This window comes from Salvelinus sp. IW2-2015, unplaced genomic scaffold, assembly GCF_002910315.2.
Source record: "Salvelinus sp. IW2-2015 unplaced genomic scaffold, ASM291031v2 Un_scaffold2578, whole genome shotgun sequence".
Classification (NCBI taxonomy): Eukaryota; Metazoa; Chordata; class Actinopteri; order Salmoniformes; family Salmonidae; genus Salvelinus; species Salvelinus sp. IW2-2015.
Window position 1 is genome coordinate 60,221 of NW_019943888.1, and position 15,594 is coordinate 75,814.

Here is a 15,594-nt window from a genome sequence, read left to right on the forward strand (position 1 = left end):
TCTATTAATGTAGTATGATCTCAGTGGGTCTAATCATAGAATTACATATAGAACCTCTATTAATGCAGTATGATCTCAGTGGGTCTAATCCTAGAATTACATATTAGAACCCCTATTAATGTAGTTGATATCTCAGTGGGTCTAATCATAGAATTACATTATAGAACCTCTATTAATGTAGTATGATCTCAGTGGGTCTAATCATAGAATTACAATTAGAACCTCTATTAATGTAGTATGATCTCAGTGGGTCTAATCCTAGAATTACATATAGAACCCCTATTAATGTAGTATGATCTCAGTGGGTCTAATCATAGAATTACATATAGAACCCCTATTAATGGAGCATGATCTCAGTGGGTCTAATCCTAGAATTACATATAGAACCCCTATTTATGTAGTATGATCTCAGTGGGTCTAATCCTAGAATTACATATAGAACCCCCTATTAATGTAGTATGTCCTCAGTGGTCTAATCATAGAATTACATATAGAACCTCTATTAATGTAGTATGATCTCATTGGTCTAATCCTAGAATTACATATAGAACCCCTATTAATTTAGTATGATCTCAGTGGGTCTAATCATAGAATTACATATAGAACCCTATTAATGTAGTATGATCTCAGTGGGTCTAATCATAGAATTACATATAGAACCTCTATTAATGTAGTATATCTCAGTGGTCTAATCATAGAATTACATATAGAACCTCTATTAATGTAGTATGATCTCAGTGGGTCTAATCATAGAATTACATATAGAACCTCTATTAATGCAGTATGATCTCAGTGGGTCTAATCCTAGAATTACATATAGAACCCCTATTAATGTAGTATGATATCAGTGGGTCTAATCATAGAATTACATATAGAACCTCTATTAATGTAGTATGATCTCAGTGGGTCTAATCATAGAATTACATATAGAACCCCTATTAATGTAGCATGATCTCAGTGGGTCTAATCTAGAATTACATATAGAACCCCTATTAATGTAGTATGATCTCAGTGGGTCTAATCCTAGAATTACATATTAGAACCCCTATTAATGTAGTATGATCTCAGTGGGTCTAATCATAGAATTACATATAGAACCCCTATTAATGTAGTATGTCCTCAGTGGGTCTAATCATAGAATTACATATAGAAACCTCTATTAATGTAGTATGATCTCAGTGGGTCTAATCTAGAATTACATATAGAACCCCTATTAATGTAGTATGATCTCAGTGGGTCTAATCATAGAATTGCATATAGAACCCCTATTAATGTAGTATGTCCTCAGTGGGTCTAATCATAGAATTACATATAGAACCTCTATTAATGTAGTATGATCTCAGTGGGTCTAATCCTAGAATTACATATAGAACCCCTATTAATGTAGTATGATCTCAGTGGGTCTAAATCATAGAATTACATATAGAACCTCTATTAATGTAGTATGATCTCAGTGGTCTAATCATAGAATTACATATAGAACCTCTATTAATGTAGTTGATCTTCAGTGGGTCTAATCATAGATTACATATAGAACCTCTTAATGTAGTATGATCTCAGTGGGTCTAATCATAGAATTACATATAGAACCTCTATTAATGCAGTATGATCTCAGTGGGTCTAATCCTAGAATTACATATAGAACCCCTATTAATGTAGTATGATCTCAGTGGGTCTAATCATAGAATTACATATAGAACCTCTATTAATGTAGTATGATCTCAGTGGGTCTAATCATAGAATTACATATAGAACCTCTATTAATGTAGATGATCTCAGTGGGTCTAATCCTAGAATTACATATAGAACCCCTATTAATGTAGTATGATCTCAGGCGTCTAATCATAGAATTACATATAGAACCCCTATTAATGTAGCATGATCTCAGTGGTCTAATCCTAGAATTACATATAGAACCCCTATTAATGTAGTATGATCTCAGTGGGTCTAATCCTAGAATTACATATAACCCCTATTAATGTAGTATGATCTCAGTGGGTCTAATCATAGAATTACATATAGAACTCCTATTAATGTAGTATGATCTCAGTGGGTCTAATCATAGAATTACATATAGAACCCCTATTAATGTAGTATGATCTCAGTGGGTCTAATCATAGAATTACATATAGAACCCCTATTAATGTAGTATTGATCTCAGTGGGTCTAATCATAGAATTACATATAAAACCCCTATTAATGTAGTATGATCTCAGTGGGTCTAATCATAGAATTACATATAGAACCCCTATTAATGTAGTATGATCTCAGTGGGTCTAATCCTAGATACATATAGAACCCCTATTAATGTAGTATGATCTCAGTGGGTCTAATCATAGAATTACATATAGAACCCTATTAATGTAGTATGATCTCAGTGGTCTAATCATAGAATTAACATATAGAACCTCTATAATGTAGTATGATCTCATGGGCCTAATCATAGAAATCATATAGAACCCCTATTAATGTAGTATGATCTCAGTGGGTCTAATCATAGAATTTCATATATAACCTCTATTAATGTAGTATGATCTCAGTGGGTCTAATCATAGAATTACATATAGAACCTCTATTAATGTAGTATATCTCAGTGGGTCTAATCATAGAATTACATATAGAACCCCTATTAATGTAGTACGATCCAGTGGGTCTAATCATAGAATTACATATAGAACCTCTATTAATGTAGTATGATCTCAGTGGGTCTAATCATAGAATTACATATAGAACCCCTGTTAATGTAGTATGATGCTCAGTGGGTCTAATCATAGAATTACATATAAAACCCCTATTAATGTAGTATGTATCTCAGTGGGTCTAATCATAGAATACATATAGAACCTCTATTAATGTAGTATGATCTCAGTGGTCTAATCATAGAATTACATATAGAACCCCTATTAATGTAGTATGATCTCATGGGTCTAATCATAGAATTACATATAGAACCCCTATTAATGTAGTATGATCTCAGTGGGTTCTAATCATAGAATTACATATAGAACCCCTATTAATGTAGTATGATCTCAGTGGGTCTAATCATAGAATTACATATAGAACCCTATTAATGTAGTATGATCTCAGTGGGTCTAATCATAGAATTACATAAGGACCCCTATTAATGTAGTATGATCTCAGTGGTCTAATCATAGAATTACATATAGAACCCTATTAATGTAGTATGATCTCAGTGGGTCTAATCATAGAATTACATATAAGAACCGTCTATTAATGTAGTATGATCTCAGTGGGTCTAATCATAGAATTACATATAGAACCCCTATTAATGTAGTATGATCTCAGTGGGTCTAATTCTAGAATTACATATAGAACCTCTATAATGTAGTATGATTCTCAAGTGGTCTAATCATAGAATTACATATAGAACCCCTATTAATGTAGTATGATCTCAGTGGGTTCTAATCATAGAATTACATATAGAAACCCCTATTAATGTAGTATGATCTCAGTGGGTCTAATCATAGAAATACATATAGAACCCCTATTAATGTGTAGTATGATCTCAGGGTCTAATCCTAGAATTACATATGGACCTCTATTAATGTAGTATGATCTCAGTGGGTCTAATCATAGAATTACGTTTAGGGACCGGTCGAAATGAATGCAACTGTTACCCGGAGGAAAATGGGGGAGGGTTATGTTTTTTTATTTAGTCCAGGGGAGGGTCATGTAATTAGTAATTCATTAAATGTCAGTAGTTTGGAATTTACGTATTGAATTTGACTATGTAACTTTGGTCTTACAACCCCTCTCTCTTATTCTCCTCGCTGAGCCTGGCTGGGTGAGTACCTTTCCATTGGCTGTTCGATCAGTACCTCTTTGTGCTATCCAGAATGTGGACGTGTAGAGTATCTCGTGAATCAAATAGCGCTTGCAGTGATAACGTAGGGAGCTAGTGCGCAACAACAACAACAAAAACAGTGGTAGAAATGCCGCAATTGAAAACAACAACTTGGAACTCTGAAATCTCCGACTTCAGTGTGTTCAAGAAAACTGGGAACTCTGCAAAAAAAAATAGCTCCAACTGGGAAAATAGTTTTGAACGGTCATCCGTGCTTCTACACCTGCATTGCTTGCTGTTTGGGGTTTTAGGCTGGGTTTATGTACAGCACTTTGAGATATCAGGTGGTGTACGAAGGGCTATATAAATACATTTGATTTGATTCGATCCAACTTGGAATTCAAAGTGGGAATCCTTCTACAGCTAAAGACTTGAGTTCCCAGTTTTTCTTAAAAGCACCAAAAAACTCTGGTTTAGCACAATTGCATGGCTTCGCACAATTAAGAAAGTACCACAGCTTGTGAAAAAAGTTACCTTCACAATAATTTAAGGGTTTCTTTGTAGTCTCTGTCTACTGAAAAGAGTCTAGAAAAGTTCAATGGAATTTTGGAGACGAAAAAATATGTTTCCTCAATGCGGAAAAAAACGAATGGATGAAATCGAGTGTTGGAGTTGCTACAGAATGGGGAAGACAACATGTGGATGGCTGGACTATCGGTTTGCCTACGAGTTGTAGGCATGTTTATCCTTTCATTTCCTATATGTGACCCGATTCAGGAAACTAGGCATATGTCACAAGTTACGACTTCACAGGAGAAATGTTTGAACTTAAAAAAATATTTTTATCAAAATTAGTTTTTGGGCAGAAATGACAAACATAACAAACTTGTATGCCATCTATAAAATTGTTCAATTACGAGACTTGTTGGTTAAGCCACAGAAAAAGTTAGCAACCTTCCCACTAGCCATGATTGGCTGAAATAATGAGTGGGCTGGAGATACCGACAGAAGAGTTCGGATTGGTCTGCCATATAGAAGGCTTCTGTCTATTTGAGCTGGTCAGTCTGTTGGTAATCCTGTCAAACGCTGCTTTTTGAAAATGTATCGTGTAGTGGAGCTGCATTGCTAAGTGTTGCTCTCCAAACTCTGGAGGATCAAGTTTTGAAATCAGTGGAATTAGAGTCTGATAGCTAACGTTAGCTGGCTGCCTCCCTAGCTGACGTTATTATTTGTATCCCAGAGCTGTTTGCTTTGCTAGTTAGAGCATAATGTCAGCTATCTAACATTGAACCTGGATGGTTAGCTCCCAGCATATTCATGCAGGGTAGTAACGACACGATTTGGCACCATGTTCATTGTTGTTTAACTAGCTAACGTTACATGATGTGTGATTTTACATATTGTACATCACGCGTTGAATATGGCCGGTGTCAGTAAACTTCGGCAAAAAAAGCGTAATGTAATTGTTGCCAGCAGAGCTGGTTAGGCTGTTTTCATGTTATCCAGAGGTAAACAAATCATCAGCCAGAGCATCAAATGTGCGATCTGAATGCTCCGAGAGAGAAACGAGATGGGTGGGGCTAAAGCTTAAGAGGGTGTGAACAATGCTGAATGGATGTAGACAAAGAAGAGTTCTTCACTAGATACCAAAACATTCAAAGGCCATTTTCTCAAAAGTGAGTTTACAAGTTAATCAACTTTCAAAGCAGAATTACTTTCCCATTGTTCCTCAACAATGCAGTGTATGATACACCATTTTGTAGCTCTGAGTCTCTACTTTTATCCAATGTAAAAACACACACAAAAAAAATATATATATATGATTTCACTGTGTAAATTCATTGGATAGGCCTTTAGGCTATTCACTGCAGTTATCCCTAATAATTCCTGTTCATCTCCCAGGAAAAGATAGGCCTACAATAACTTGTGTGAGAGTTCAGTGACCAGCCGGAGGAAGACGAGACAACAGCACCCTCCTCAGGGGACAGAGACAGAGAGGGCCACCTCGCTTATAAATTATTTCTTACATTGTTAGCCCAGAAAATCTTAAGTGTTATTTCATACTGCCGGGAAGAACTATTGGATATCAGAGCGACGTCAACTTACCAACATTACGACCAGGAATACGAATTTCCCGAAGCAGATCCTTTGTCCGAACCACCCAGGGCATTTGAACTGATTCCAGAGGCCCAAAACAACGTCGCCGCCGCAGAGGAAGAAGGAACGCGTGCCTCTGAATTCTGGTCAGAATTCAACCCTTCTGAGTATATTACCCGCTAATTTCCAGTCTCTAGATAGCAAGGTAGATGAAATTAGGACACGGGTTGCTTTCCAGAAAGACATCAGGGATTGTAACATACTCTGTTTCACAGAAACATGGGTCTCTCGGGATGTGCTGTCGGAGTCGGTACAGCCACCGGAATGCTTTGTGCGTCACGCCGACAGAAACAAACATCTCTCCGTGATGAAGAAGGGCAGGGGTGTATGTTTCATGATTAACGACTCATGGTGTAATTGTAACAACACAATTCACCTGACCTATAATTCCTCACAATCAAATGTCGACCATATCATCTCCCAAGAGAATTCTCGTTGGTTATTATCATAGCTTTGAGAATAATACAATGCCACCGACCCGGCCCACTACCAAGGACTGTGGGCTCTCCTTCTCCGTGGCCGATGAGAGTAAGACATTTAAACGTGTTAACCCTCTCAAGGATGCCGTCTGGGCCGGCATCCCTAGCCACGTCCTCAGAGCATGCGCAGACCAGCTGGCTGGTGTGTTTAGACATTCAATCTCTCCCTATCCCAGTCTGCTGTCCCCACATGCTTCAAGATGGCCACCATTGTTCCTGTACACAAGAAGACAAAGGTAACTGAACTAAATGACTATCGCCCCGTAGCACTCACTTCTGTCATCATGAAGTGCTTTGAGGTACTAGTCAACAATCATATCACCTCCACCCTACCTGTCACCCTAGAACCACTTCAATTTGCGTACCGTCCCCATAGATACACAGACGATGCAATCACCATCACACTACACACTCCCCTATCCCATCTGGACAAGAGGAATACCTATGTAAGAATGCTGTTCATTGACTACAGCTCAGCATTCAACACCATAGTACCCTCCAAGCCCATCACTAAGGTTGAGGCCCCAGCCATCTGCAATTGGATCGTGGACTTCCTGACGGGCCGCACCCAGGTGGTGAAGGTAGGAAACAACATCTCCATTTCGCTGATCCTCAACACTGGGGACCCACAAGGGTACGTGCACAGCCCCCTCCGGTACTCCCTGTTCACCCATGACTGCGTGGCCATGCACGCCTCCAACTCAATCATCAAGTTTGCAGACAACACAACAGTAGTAAGCTTGATTACCAACAACATCGAGACAGCCTATAGGGAGGAGGTGATGGTACTCGGAGTGTGGTGTCAGGAAAACAACCTCTCACTCAACATCAACAAAACAAAGGAGTTGATCGTGGACTTCAGGAAACAGCAGAGGGAGCACCCCTCGATCCACATCGACGGGTCAGCAGTGGAGAAGGTGGAAAGTTTTAAGTTCCTCGGTGTACACATCACGGACAAACTGAATTGGTCCACCCACACAGACAGCATTGTGAAGAAGGCGAAACAGTGCCTCTTCAACCTCAGGAGGCTGAAGAAATTTGGCTTGTCACCTAAAACCCTCACAAACTTTTACAAATGCACAATTGAGAGCATCCTGCTGTATCACCGCCTGGTATGGCAACTGCTCCGCCCACAACTGCAGGGCTCACGAGAGGGTAGTGAGGTCTGCACAACGCATCTTCGGGGGCAAAACACCTGCCCTCCAGGACATCTACACCACCCGATTTCACAGGAAGGCCAAAAAGATCATCAAGGACAACAACCACCCGAGCCACTGCCTGTTCACCCCGCTATCATCCAGAAGGCGAGGTCAGTATAGGTGCATCAAAGCAGGGACCGAGAGACTGAAAAACAGCTTCTATCTCAAGGCCATCAGACTGTTAAACAGCCATCACTAACACAGAGGCTGCTGCTACATACAGACTTGAAGAATCATTGGCCACTTTAATAAGTGGAACACTAGTCACTTTAATAATGCCACTTTAATAATGTTTACATATCTTGCATTACTCATCTCATATGTATATACTGTATTTTATACCATCATCTATTGTACCTTGCCAATGCCACTCGGTCATTGCTCATCCATGTATTTATATGTAAATATTCTTATTCCATGACTTAGATGTGTGTATTAAGTAGTGTCACGTGTGCTCCATCTCCGGCATCTAGGTCACCAGGCTGCTCGTTATGACACACACCTGTCACCATCGTTACGTGCACCTTTTCACCATCGTTACGTGCACCTTTTCACCATCGTTACGCACACCTGTCACCATCGTTACGCACACCTGTCACCATCGTTACGCACACCTGTCACCATCGTTAAGTGAACCTGTCACCATCGTTACGTGCACCTGTCACCATCGTTACGTGCACCTGCGTGTTACAAACTCACCTGGACTCCATCACCTCCTTGATTACCTGCCCTATATAAGTCACTCCCTTTGGTTCCTTCCCCAGACGTCATTGTTTCTGTTTCCTGTCTGTGTTGTTCCTGTTTCTTGTTTTGTTCATTAAATGATGTTCTCCCTGAACTTGCTTCCCGACTCCCAGCGCACGTCACAGGTAGTTGTAGTGGTTAGATATTACTGCACTGTCAGAACTAGAAGCACAAGCAATTGCTTAGTGTCTTCCTCTATATAGGTGCGGCAGGAGAGGAGCAGAGAATGGGGAGTAGAGACGCGGACCTGTGAGGACGTCGGATTTCCTACCTCAGAGAAAGCTTCTTTTACTGGGGCAACTTGACTCTTTTAACCAAGACAGGCTATATGTAGAGAGCAGTGTACCTCCTGTAACTGTTATTAACCAAGGCAGGCTATAGGTAGAGAGCAGTGATCCTCCTGTAACTGTTATTAACCAAGACAGGCTATAGGTAGAGAGCAGTGTAGCTCTCTGTAACTGTTATTAACCAAGACAGGCTATAGGTAGAGAGCAGCGTGTCCTCCTGTAACTGTATTAACCAAGGCAGGCTATAGGTAGAGAGCAGTGATCCTCCTGTAACTGTTATTAACCAAGACAGGCTATAGGTAGAGAGCAGTGATCCTCCTGTAACTGTTATTAACCAGGGCAGGCTATAGGTAGAGAGCAGTGTACCTCCTGTAACTTGTATTAACCAAGACAGGCTATAGGTAGAGAGCAGTGATCCTCCTGTAACTGTTATTAACCAAGGCAGGCTATAGGTAGAGAGCAGTGATCCTCCTGTAACTGTTATTAACCAAGACAGGCTATAGGTAGAGAGCAGTGATCCTCCTGTAACTGTTATTAACCAAGGCAGGCTATAGGTAGAGAGCAGTGTACCTCCTGTAACTGTTATTAACCAAGGCAGGCTATAGGTAGAGAGCAGTGATCCTCCTGTAACTGTTATTAACCAAGACAGGCTATAGGTAGAGAGCAGTGTTCCTCCTGTAACTGTTATTAACCAAGACAGGCTATAGGTAGAGAGCAGTGTACCTCCTGTAACTGTTATTAACCAAGACAGGCTATAGGTAGAGAGGAGTGTTCCTCCTGTAACTGTTATTAACCAAGACAGGCTATAGGTAGAGAGCAGTGTACCTCCTGTAACTGTTATTAACCAAGGCAGGCTATAGGTAGAGAGCAGCGATCCTCCTGTAACTATGGAGACGATAGTCTAAGACCGAGTAGCCGTTTGTTGCTTTGCTTTCCCATTTTGGCCACGGCCTTTTGGTCAACGGCTCAGTTTATGTTAATTTATTTTGTTAGGCTGGTGTTTCAACGTTGGACGTTACCTGTACTGGAGTTATTTTGTCGTGCGAAAGAAGACCCGTTTTTATAAAAACATCAGCAGAAAAGGAATCCCAACCACTGCCTCTGGTCTGTTCATGTTGTGCCTCGGTCAAGCTGATCCCTTCACACTTGTAATAACTAGCAATTCCTGTTTATCTCCTGGAGTCCCAGAATAAGCTAGTCTGGGCCTACAATAGCTTCCTGTTTATCTCCTGGAGTCCCAGAATAAGCTAGTCTGGGCCTACAATAGCTTCCTGTTTATCTCCTGGAGTCCCAGAATAAGCTAGTCTGGGCCTACAATAGCTTCCTGTTTATCTCCTGGAGTCCCAGAATAAGCTAGTCTGGGCCTACAATAGCTTCTAATAACTAATCATTCCTGTTTGGTCGGTATACCACCTGTTTTCAAATCAATTTGCAATATTCATGGAGCTGACATGCGATAATGTTAAATAATGGTGTATTTGAGTTTTCTTGGCATTTCATTTGAATTATTGTGATAGGCTCATGTCCGGCTTACTTTCTCCCCTGAAATCTCTCAACCAACCTCTCTCTCATCTCTTGCTTCTCTCCTCCTCCCTCCTCTTCATCCTTCCCATTCCACTGCTCCCTCGTTCTGGAATTCCTCTGTGTTCCTTTCTTCAGCTTCCTCTCCTCCTCCGAACACCTCCTCCTCCTCCTCCTCTGTTTCAGAGGAGCTGCTGTCCTCTGATTCATCACTCGACGTTGTCTCGTACCTGCATCAGAACGCCAACAGGGAAGATAAAGTCAACACTATCTCACAGAACTACTGCATGTCAGTCAGGTTTCAGAACGAAACTAGAAAAACAAACCAGCCAGCAGCATAATACTACACCAAACTTATTCCTGCATTTGGGCAGCCTGTAGATACTGTTGATTGATTTGGGCTGCCTGTAGATACTGTTGATTGATTTGGGCTGCCCGTAGATACTGTTGATTGATTTGGGCTGCCCGTAGATACTGTTGATTGATTTGGGCTGCCTGTAGATACTGTTGATTGATTTGGGCTGCCTGTAGATACTGTTGATTGATTTGGGCTGCCTGTAGATACTGTTGATTGATTTGGGCTGCCTGTAGATACTGTTGATTGATTTGGGCTGCCTGTAGATACTGTTGATTGATTTGGGCTGCCTGTAGATACTGTTGATTGATTTGGGCTGCCTGTAGATACTGTTGATTGATTTGGGCTGCCTGTAGATACTGTTGATTGATTTGGGCTGCCTGTAGATACTGTTGATTGATTTGGGCTGCCTGTAGATACTGTTGATTGATTTGGGCTGCCTGTAGATACTGTTGATTGATTTGGGCTGCCTGTAGATACTGTTGATTGATTTGGGCTGCCCGTAGATACTGTTGATTGACCGATTGATTTGGGCTGCCCATAGATACTGTTGATTGATTTGGGCTGCCTGTAGATACTGTTGATTGATTTGGGCTGCCTGTAGATACTGTTGATTGATTTGGGCTGCCTGTAGATACTGTTGATTGATTTGGGCTGCCTGTAGATACTGTTGATTGATTTGGGCTGCCTGTAGATACTGTTGATTGATTTGGGCTGCCGTAGATACTGTTGATTGACCGATTGTATTTGGGCTGCCTAGATACTGTTGATTGATTTGGGCTGCCTGTAGATACTGTTGATTGATTTGGGCTGCCTGTAGATACTGTTGATTGATTTGGGCTGCCTGTAGATACTGTTGATTGAGATTGATTTGGGCTGCCTGTAGATACTGTTGATTGATTTGGGCTGCCTGTAGATACTGTTGATTGATTTGGGCTGCCCGTAGATACTGTTGATTGATTTGGGCTGCCTGTAGATACTGTTGATTGATTTGGGCTGCCTGTAGATACTGTTGATTGATTTGGGGTGCCTGTAGATACTGTTGATTGATTTGGGCTGCCTGTAGATACTGTTGATTGATTTGGGCTGCCCCTGTAGATACTGTTGATTGATTTGGGCTGCCTGTAGATACTGTTGATTGATTTGGGCTGCCTGTAGATACTGTTGATTGACTGATTGTGGGGCTACACATTCAACATGTTCTACTGGTTGCTTTTCAATGCAAACAGCAAACAGTAGAACATTTTGAATCTGTATCTCTGTCGTGAGTCTATCTGTAGCTCTTCAAAAACAATAATAATCAGGGACCCGTATCAATCCCATATCAACAGTATCTACAGGCAGCCCAAATCAGTCAATCAACAGTATCACTCAGTCTCTAGACCAGTGGTATTCAAACTTTTTCAGCATGGACCCCATTTTTTCCTACAGAATTTCTGGCAACTACCTGAGTCGCATCCCCGACTGTGAATACCACTGCTCTAGCACCTGTTGTAATAACTACATCCTGCAGACCACTGACTGACCCTCCATTGACTCCTACAAACTGCAGGTTCTTCTTGGTTCCCAAAGAACCCTGGCGGCCATCTTTCTTCTTCATGATGGACTTCAGAGCGCTCTTACCACCTGGGAGGGATGGATGAAAGGGAGGAGACAACACTTATTAATGAACATATGAATCTGGAGGACATGAATGTACGGTATGTCACCTATATTGTTCATGACCCCTGATACATCGAACAACAGGACCCATGTCAAATCAAATGTTATTAGTCACATGCGCCGAATACAAGAGGTGTAGTGTAGACTTTCCCGTGAAATGCTTACTTATGACCCCCTAACCAACAATGCGGTTCAAGAAATAGAGTTAAGAAAATATTTACTAAATAAACTAAAGTAAAAAAATCCAATCAAATAAAAAAGTAACACAAGAACATTACATAACAATAACGAGGCTACATACAGGGGGTACCGATACCGAGTCAATGTGCGGGGGTACAGGTCAGTCGAGGTCATTTGTAAAGTGACTATGCATAGATAATATGGTGCAGCTGTAGAACTTTCTCAGGATCTGGGGGCCGTGCCAAATATTTTCAGTCTCCTGAGGGAGAATAGGTTTTGTTGTGCCCTCTTCACGACTGCCTTGGTGTGTTTGGACCATGATAGTTTGTTGGTGATGTGGACACCAAGGAACTTGAAACTCTCAACCTGCTCTGCAGCCCCGTCGATGTGAATGGGGGCCTGTTCGGCCTGCCTTCTTCTGTAGTCCACGATCAGCTCCTTTGTCTTGGTCACGTTGAGGGAGAGGTTGTTATCCTGGCACCACACTGCCAGGTCTCTGACCTCCCTATAGGCTGTCTCATCGTTGCCGGTGATCAGGCCTACCACTGTTGTGTCGTAAGCAAACTTAATGATGGTGTTGGAGTCGTGTTTGGCCACGCAGTCACGGGTGAACAGGGAGTACAGGACGGGACTAAGCACACACCCCTGAGGGGCCCCAGTGTTGAAGATCAGAGCGTCAGATGTGTCGTTTACCTATCCTCACCACCTGGGGTGGCCCATCAGGAAGTCCAGGCTCCAGTGGGAGGTGTTTAGTCCCAGGGTCCTTAGCTTAGTGATGAGCTTTGAGGGCACTATGGTGTTGAACGCTGAGCTGTAGTCAATGAATAGCATTCTCACATAGGTGTTCCTTTTGTCCAGGTGGGAAAGGGCAGTGTGGAGTTGAATAGAGATTGCATCATCTGTGGATCTATTGGGGCGGTATGCAAATTGGAGTGGGTCTAGGGTTTCCAGCATGATGGTATTGATGTAAGCCATGACCAGCCTTTCAAAGCACTTCATGGCTACTGACGTGAATGCTACAGGTCGGTAATCATTTAGGCAATTTACCTTGGCTTTCTTGGGCACATGGTTGAAACTCCCACTAGCCCATGTATGTGCTGACCAACTGGCAAGAGTCTTCACTGACATGTTCAACCTCTCCCTGACCGAGTCTGTAACACCAACATGTTTCAAGCAGACCACCATAGTCCCTGTGCCCAAGAACACTAAGGTAACCTGCCTAAATGACTACCGACCCGTAGCACTCACGTCTGTAGCCATGAAGGGCTTTGAAAGGCTGGTCATGGTTCACATCTACACCATTATACACCCTGGACCCAATCAGGGCCCGTGGGCCTCTGTAGGGAATAGGAACCATTTGACCAGGACCCGTGGGCCTCTGTAGGGAATAGGAACCATTTGACCAGGGCCCGTGGGCCTCTGTAGGGAATAGGAACCATTTGACCAGGGCCCGTTGGCCTCTCACCAATCTGGCAACACACAGAACTTACTACCAATCTGGCAACACACACAGAACTACTACCAATCTCTGGCAACACACAGAACTACTACCAATCTGGCAAACCACACATAACTACTACCAATCTGGCAACAACACAGAACTACTACCAATCTGGCAACACACAGAACTACTACCAATCTGGCAACACACAGAACTACTACCAATCTGGCAACACACAGAACTACTACCAATCTGGCAACACACAGAACTACTACCAATCTGGCAACACACAGAACTACTACCAATCTGACAACACACAGAACTACTACCAATCTGACAACACACAGAAACTACTTCCAGCCTGGGAAAACACTCTTACACACACACACAATACATTACTCCTGCACGATACCGTGCTACGGCTGGACTGGCCTCTCAATCTGGCAACGCTTCTCAGGCACAGAACTATACTGTTCCCTACTACTGTTGGAAAACACCAACAGCCCATTTATAATGTTTGAGATAGCTGGAGCTGGAGGACTTGTTACCCTGCCACACACACACAGGGGCTGCTGGATGACTTGTTACTCTGCCACACAGACACAGGGCTGGCTGGAGGACTTGTTACCCTGCCACACACACACAGGGGCTAGCTGGAGGACGTGTTACCCTGCCACACAGACACAGGGGCTGGCTGGAGGACTTGTTACCCTGCCACACAGACACAGGGGCTAGCTGAGGACTTGTTACCCTGCACCACACACACAGGGCTGGCTGGAGGACTTGTTACCCTGCCACACAGACACAGGGGCTGGCTGGAGGACTTGTTACCCTGCCACACAGACACAGGGGCTAGCTGGAGGACTTGTTACTCTGCCACACAGACACAGGGGCTAGCTGGAGGACTTGTTACCCTGCCACACAACACAGGGGCTGGCTGGAGGACTTGTTACCCTGCCACACAGACACAGGGGCTAGCTGGAGGACTTGTTACCCTGCCACACAGACACAGGGGCTAGCTGGAGGACTTGTTACCCTGCCACACAGACACAGGGGCTAGCTGGAGGACTGTTACCCTGCCACACACACACAGGGGCTGGCTGGAGACTTGTTACCCTCGCCACACAGACACGGGGGCTGGCTGGAGGACTTGTTACCCTGCCACACAGACACAGGGGCTGGCTGGAGGACTTGTTACCCTGCCACACAGACACAGGGGCTGGCTGGAGGACTTGTTACCCTGCCACACAGACACAGGGGCTGGCTGTAGGACTTGTTACCCTGCCCACACACACACAGGGCTGGCTGAGACTTGTTACCCTGCCACACAGACACAGGGCTAGCTGTAGGACTTGTTACCCTGCCACACAGACACAGGGGCTGGCTGGAGGACTTGTTACCCTGCCACACAGAACACAGGGGCTGGCTGGAGGACTTTTTACCCTGCCTCTGTAGGGAATAGGAACCATTTGACCAGGGCCCGTTGGCCTCTGTAGGGAATAGGAACCATTTGACCAGGGCCTGTGGGGCTCTGTAGGGAATAGGAACCATTTAGGATATAGTTAGAAGGGAAAACTGCTAGAAAACTTCCTATTCCCTACAGAGCCCACGGGCCCTGGTCAAATGGTTCCTATTCCCTACAGAGGCCAACGGGCCCTGGTCAAATGGTTCCTATTCCCTACAGAGGCCCACGGGCCCTGGTCAAATGGTTCCTATCCCTACAGAGCCCCACGGGCCCTGGGTCAAATGGTTCCTATTCCCTAC

General features: G+C 43.1%; 1 protein-coding gene across 1 annotated transcript in view; it reads right to left on the reverse strand.

Annotated features, from left to right (window-relative positions):
• The window catches only part of LOC112074315 (KN motif and ankyrin repeat domain-containing protein 1), a 102,594-nt gene that overhangs the window by 17,512 nt on the left and 69,488 nt on the right, over positions 1-15,594 (reverse strand). Inside the window, 6 exon segments of the mRNA XM_070440471.1 lie at positions 10,233-10,283; positions 10,285-10,422; positions 12,074-12,206; positions 14,581-14,662; positions 14,946-15,029; positions 15,190-15,361. Coding sequence (XP_070296572.1) covers positions 10,233-10,283; positions 10,285-10,422; positions 12,074-12,206; positions 14,581-14,662; positions 14,946-15,029; positions 15,190-15,361 — 660 coding nt within the window.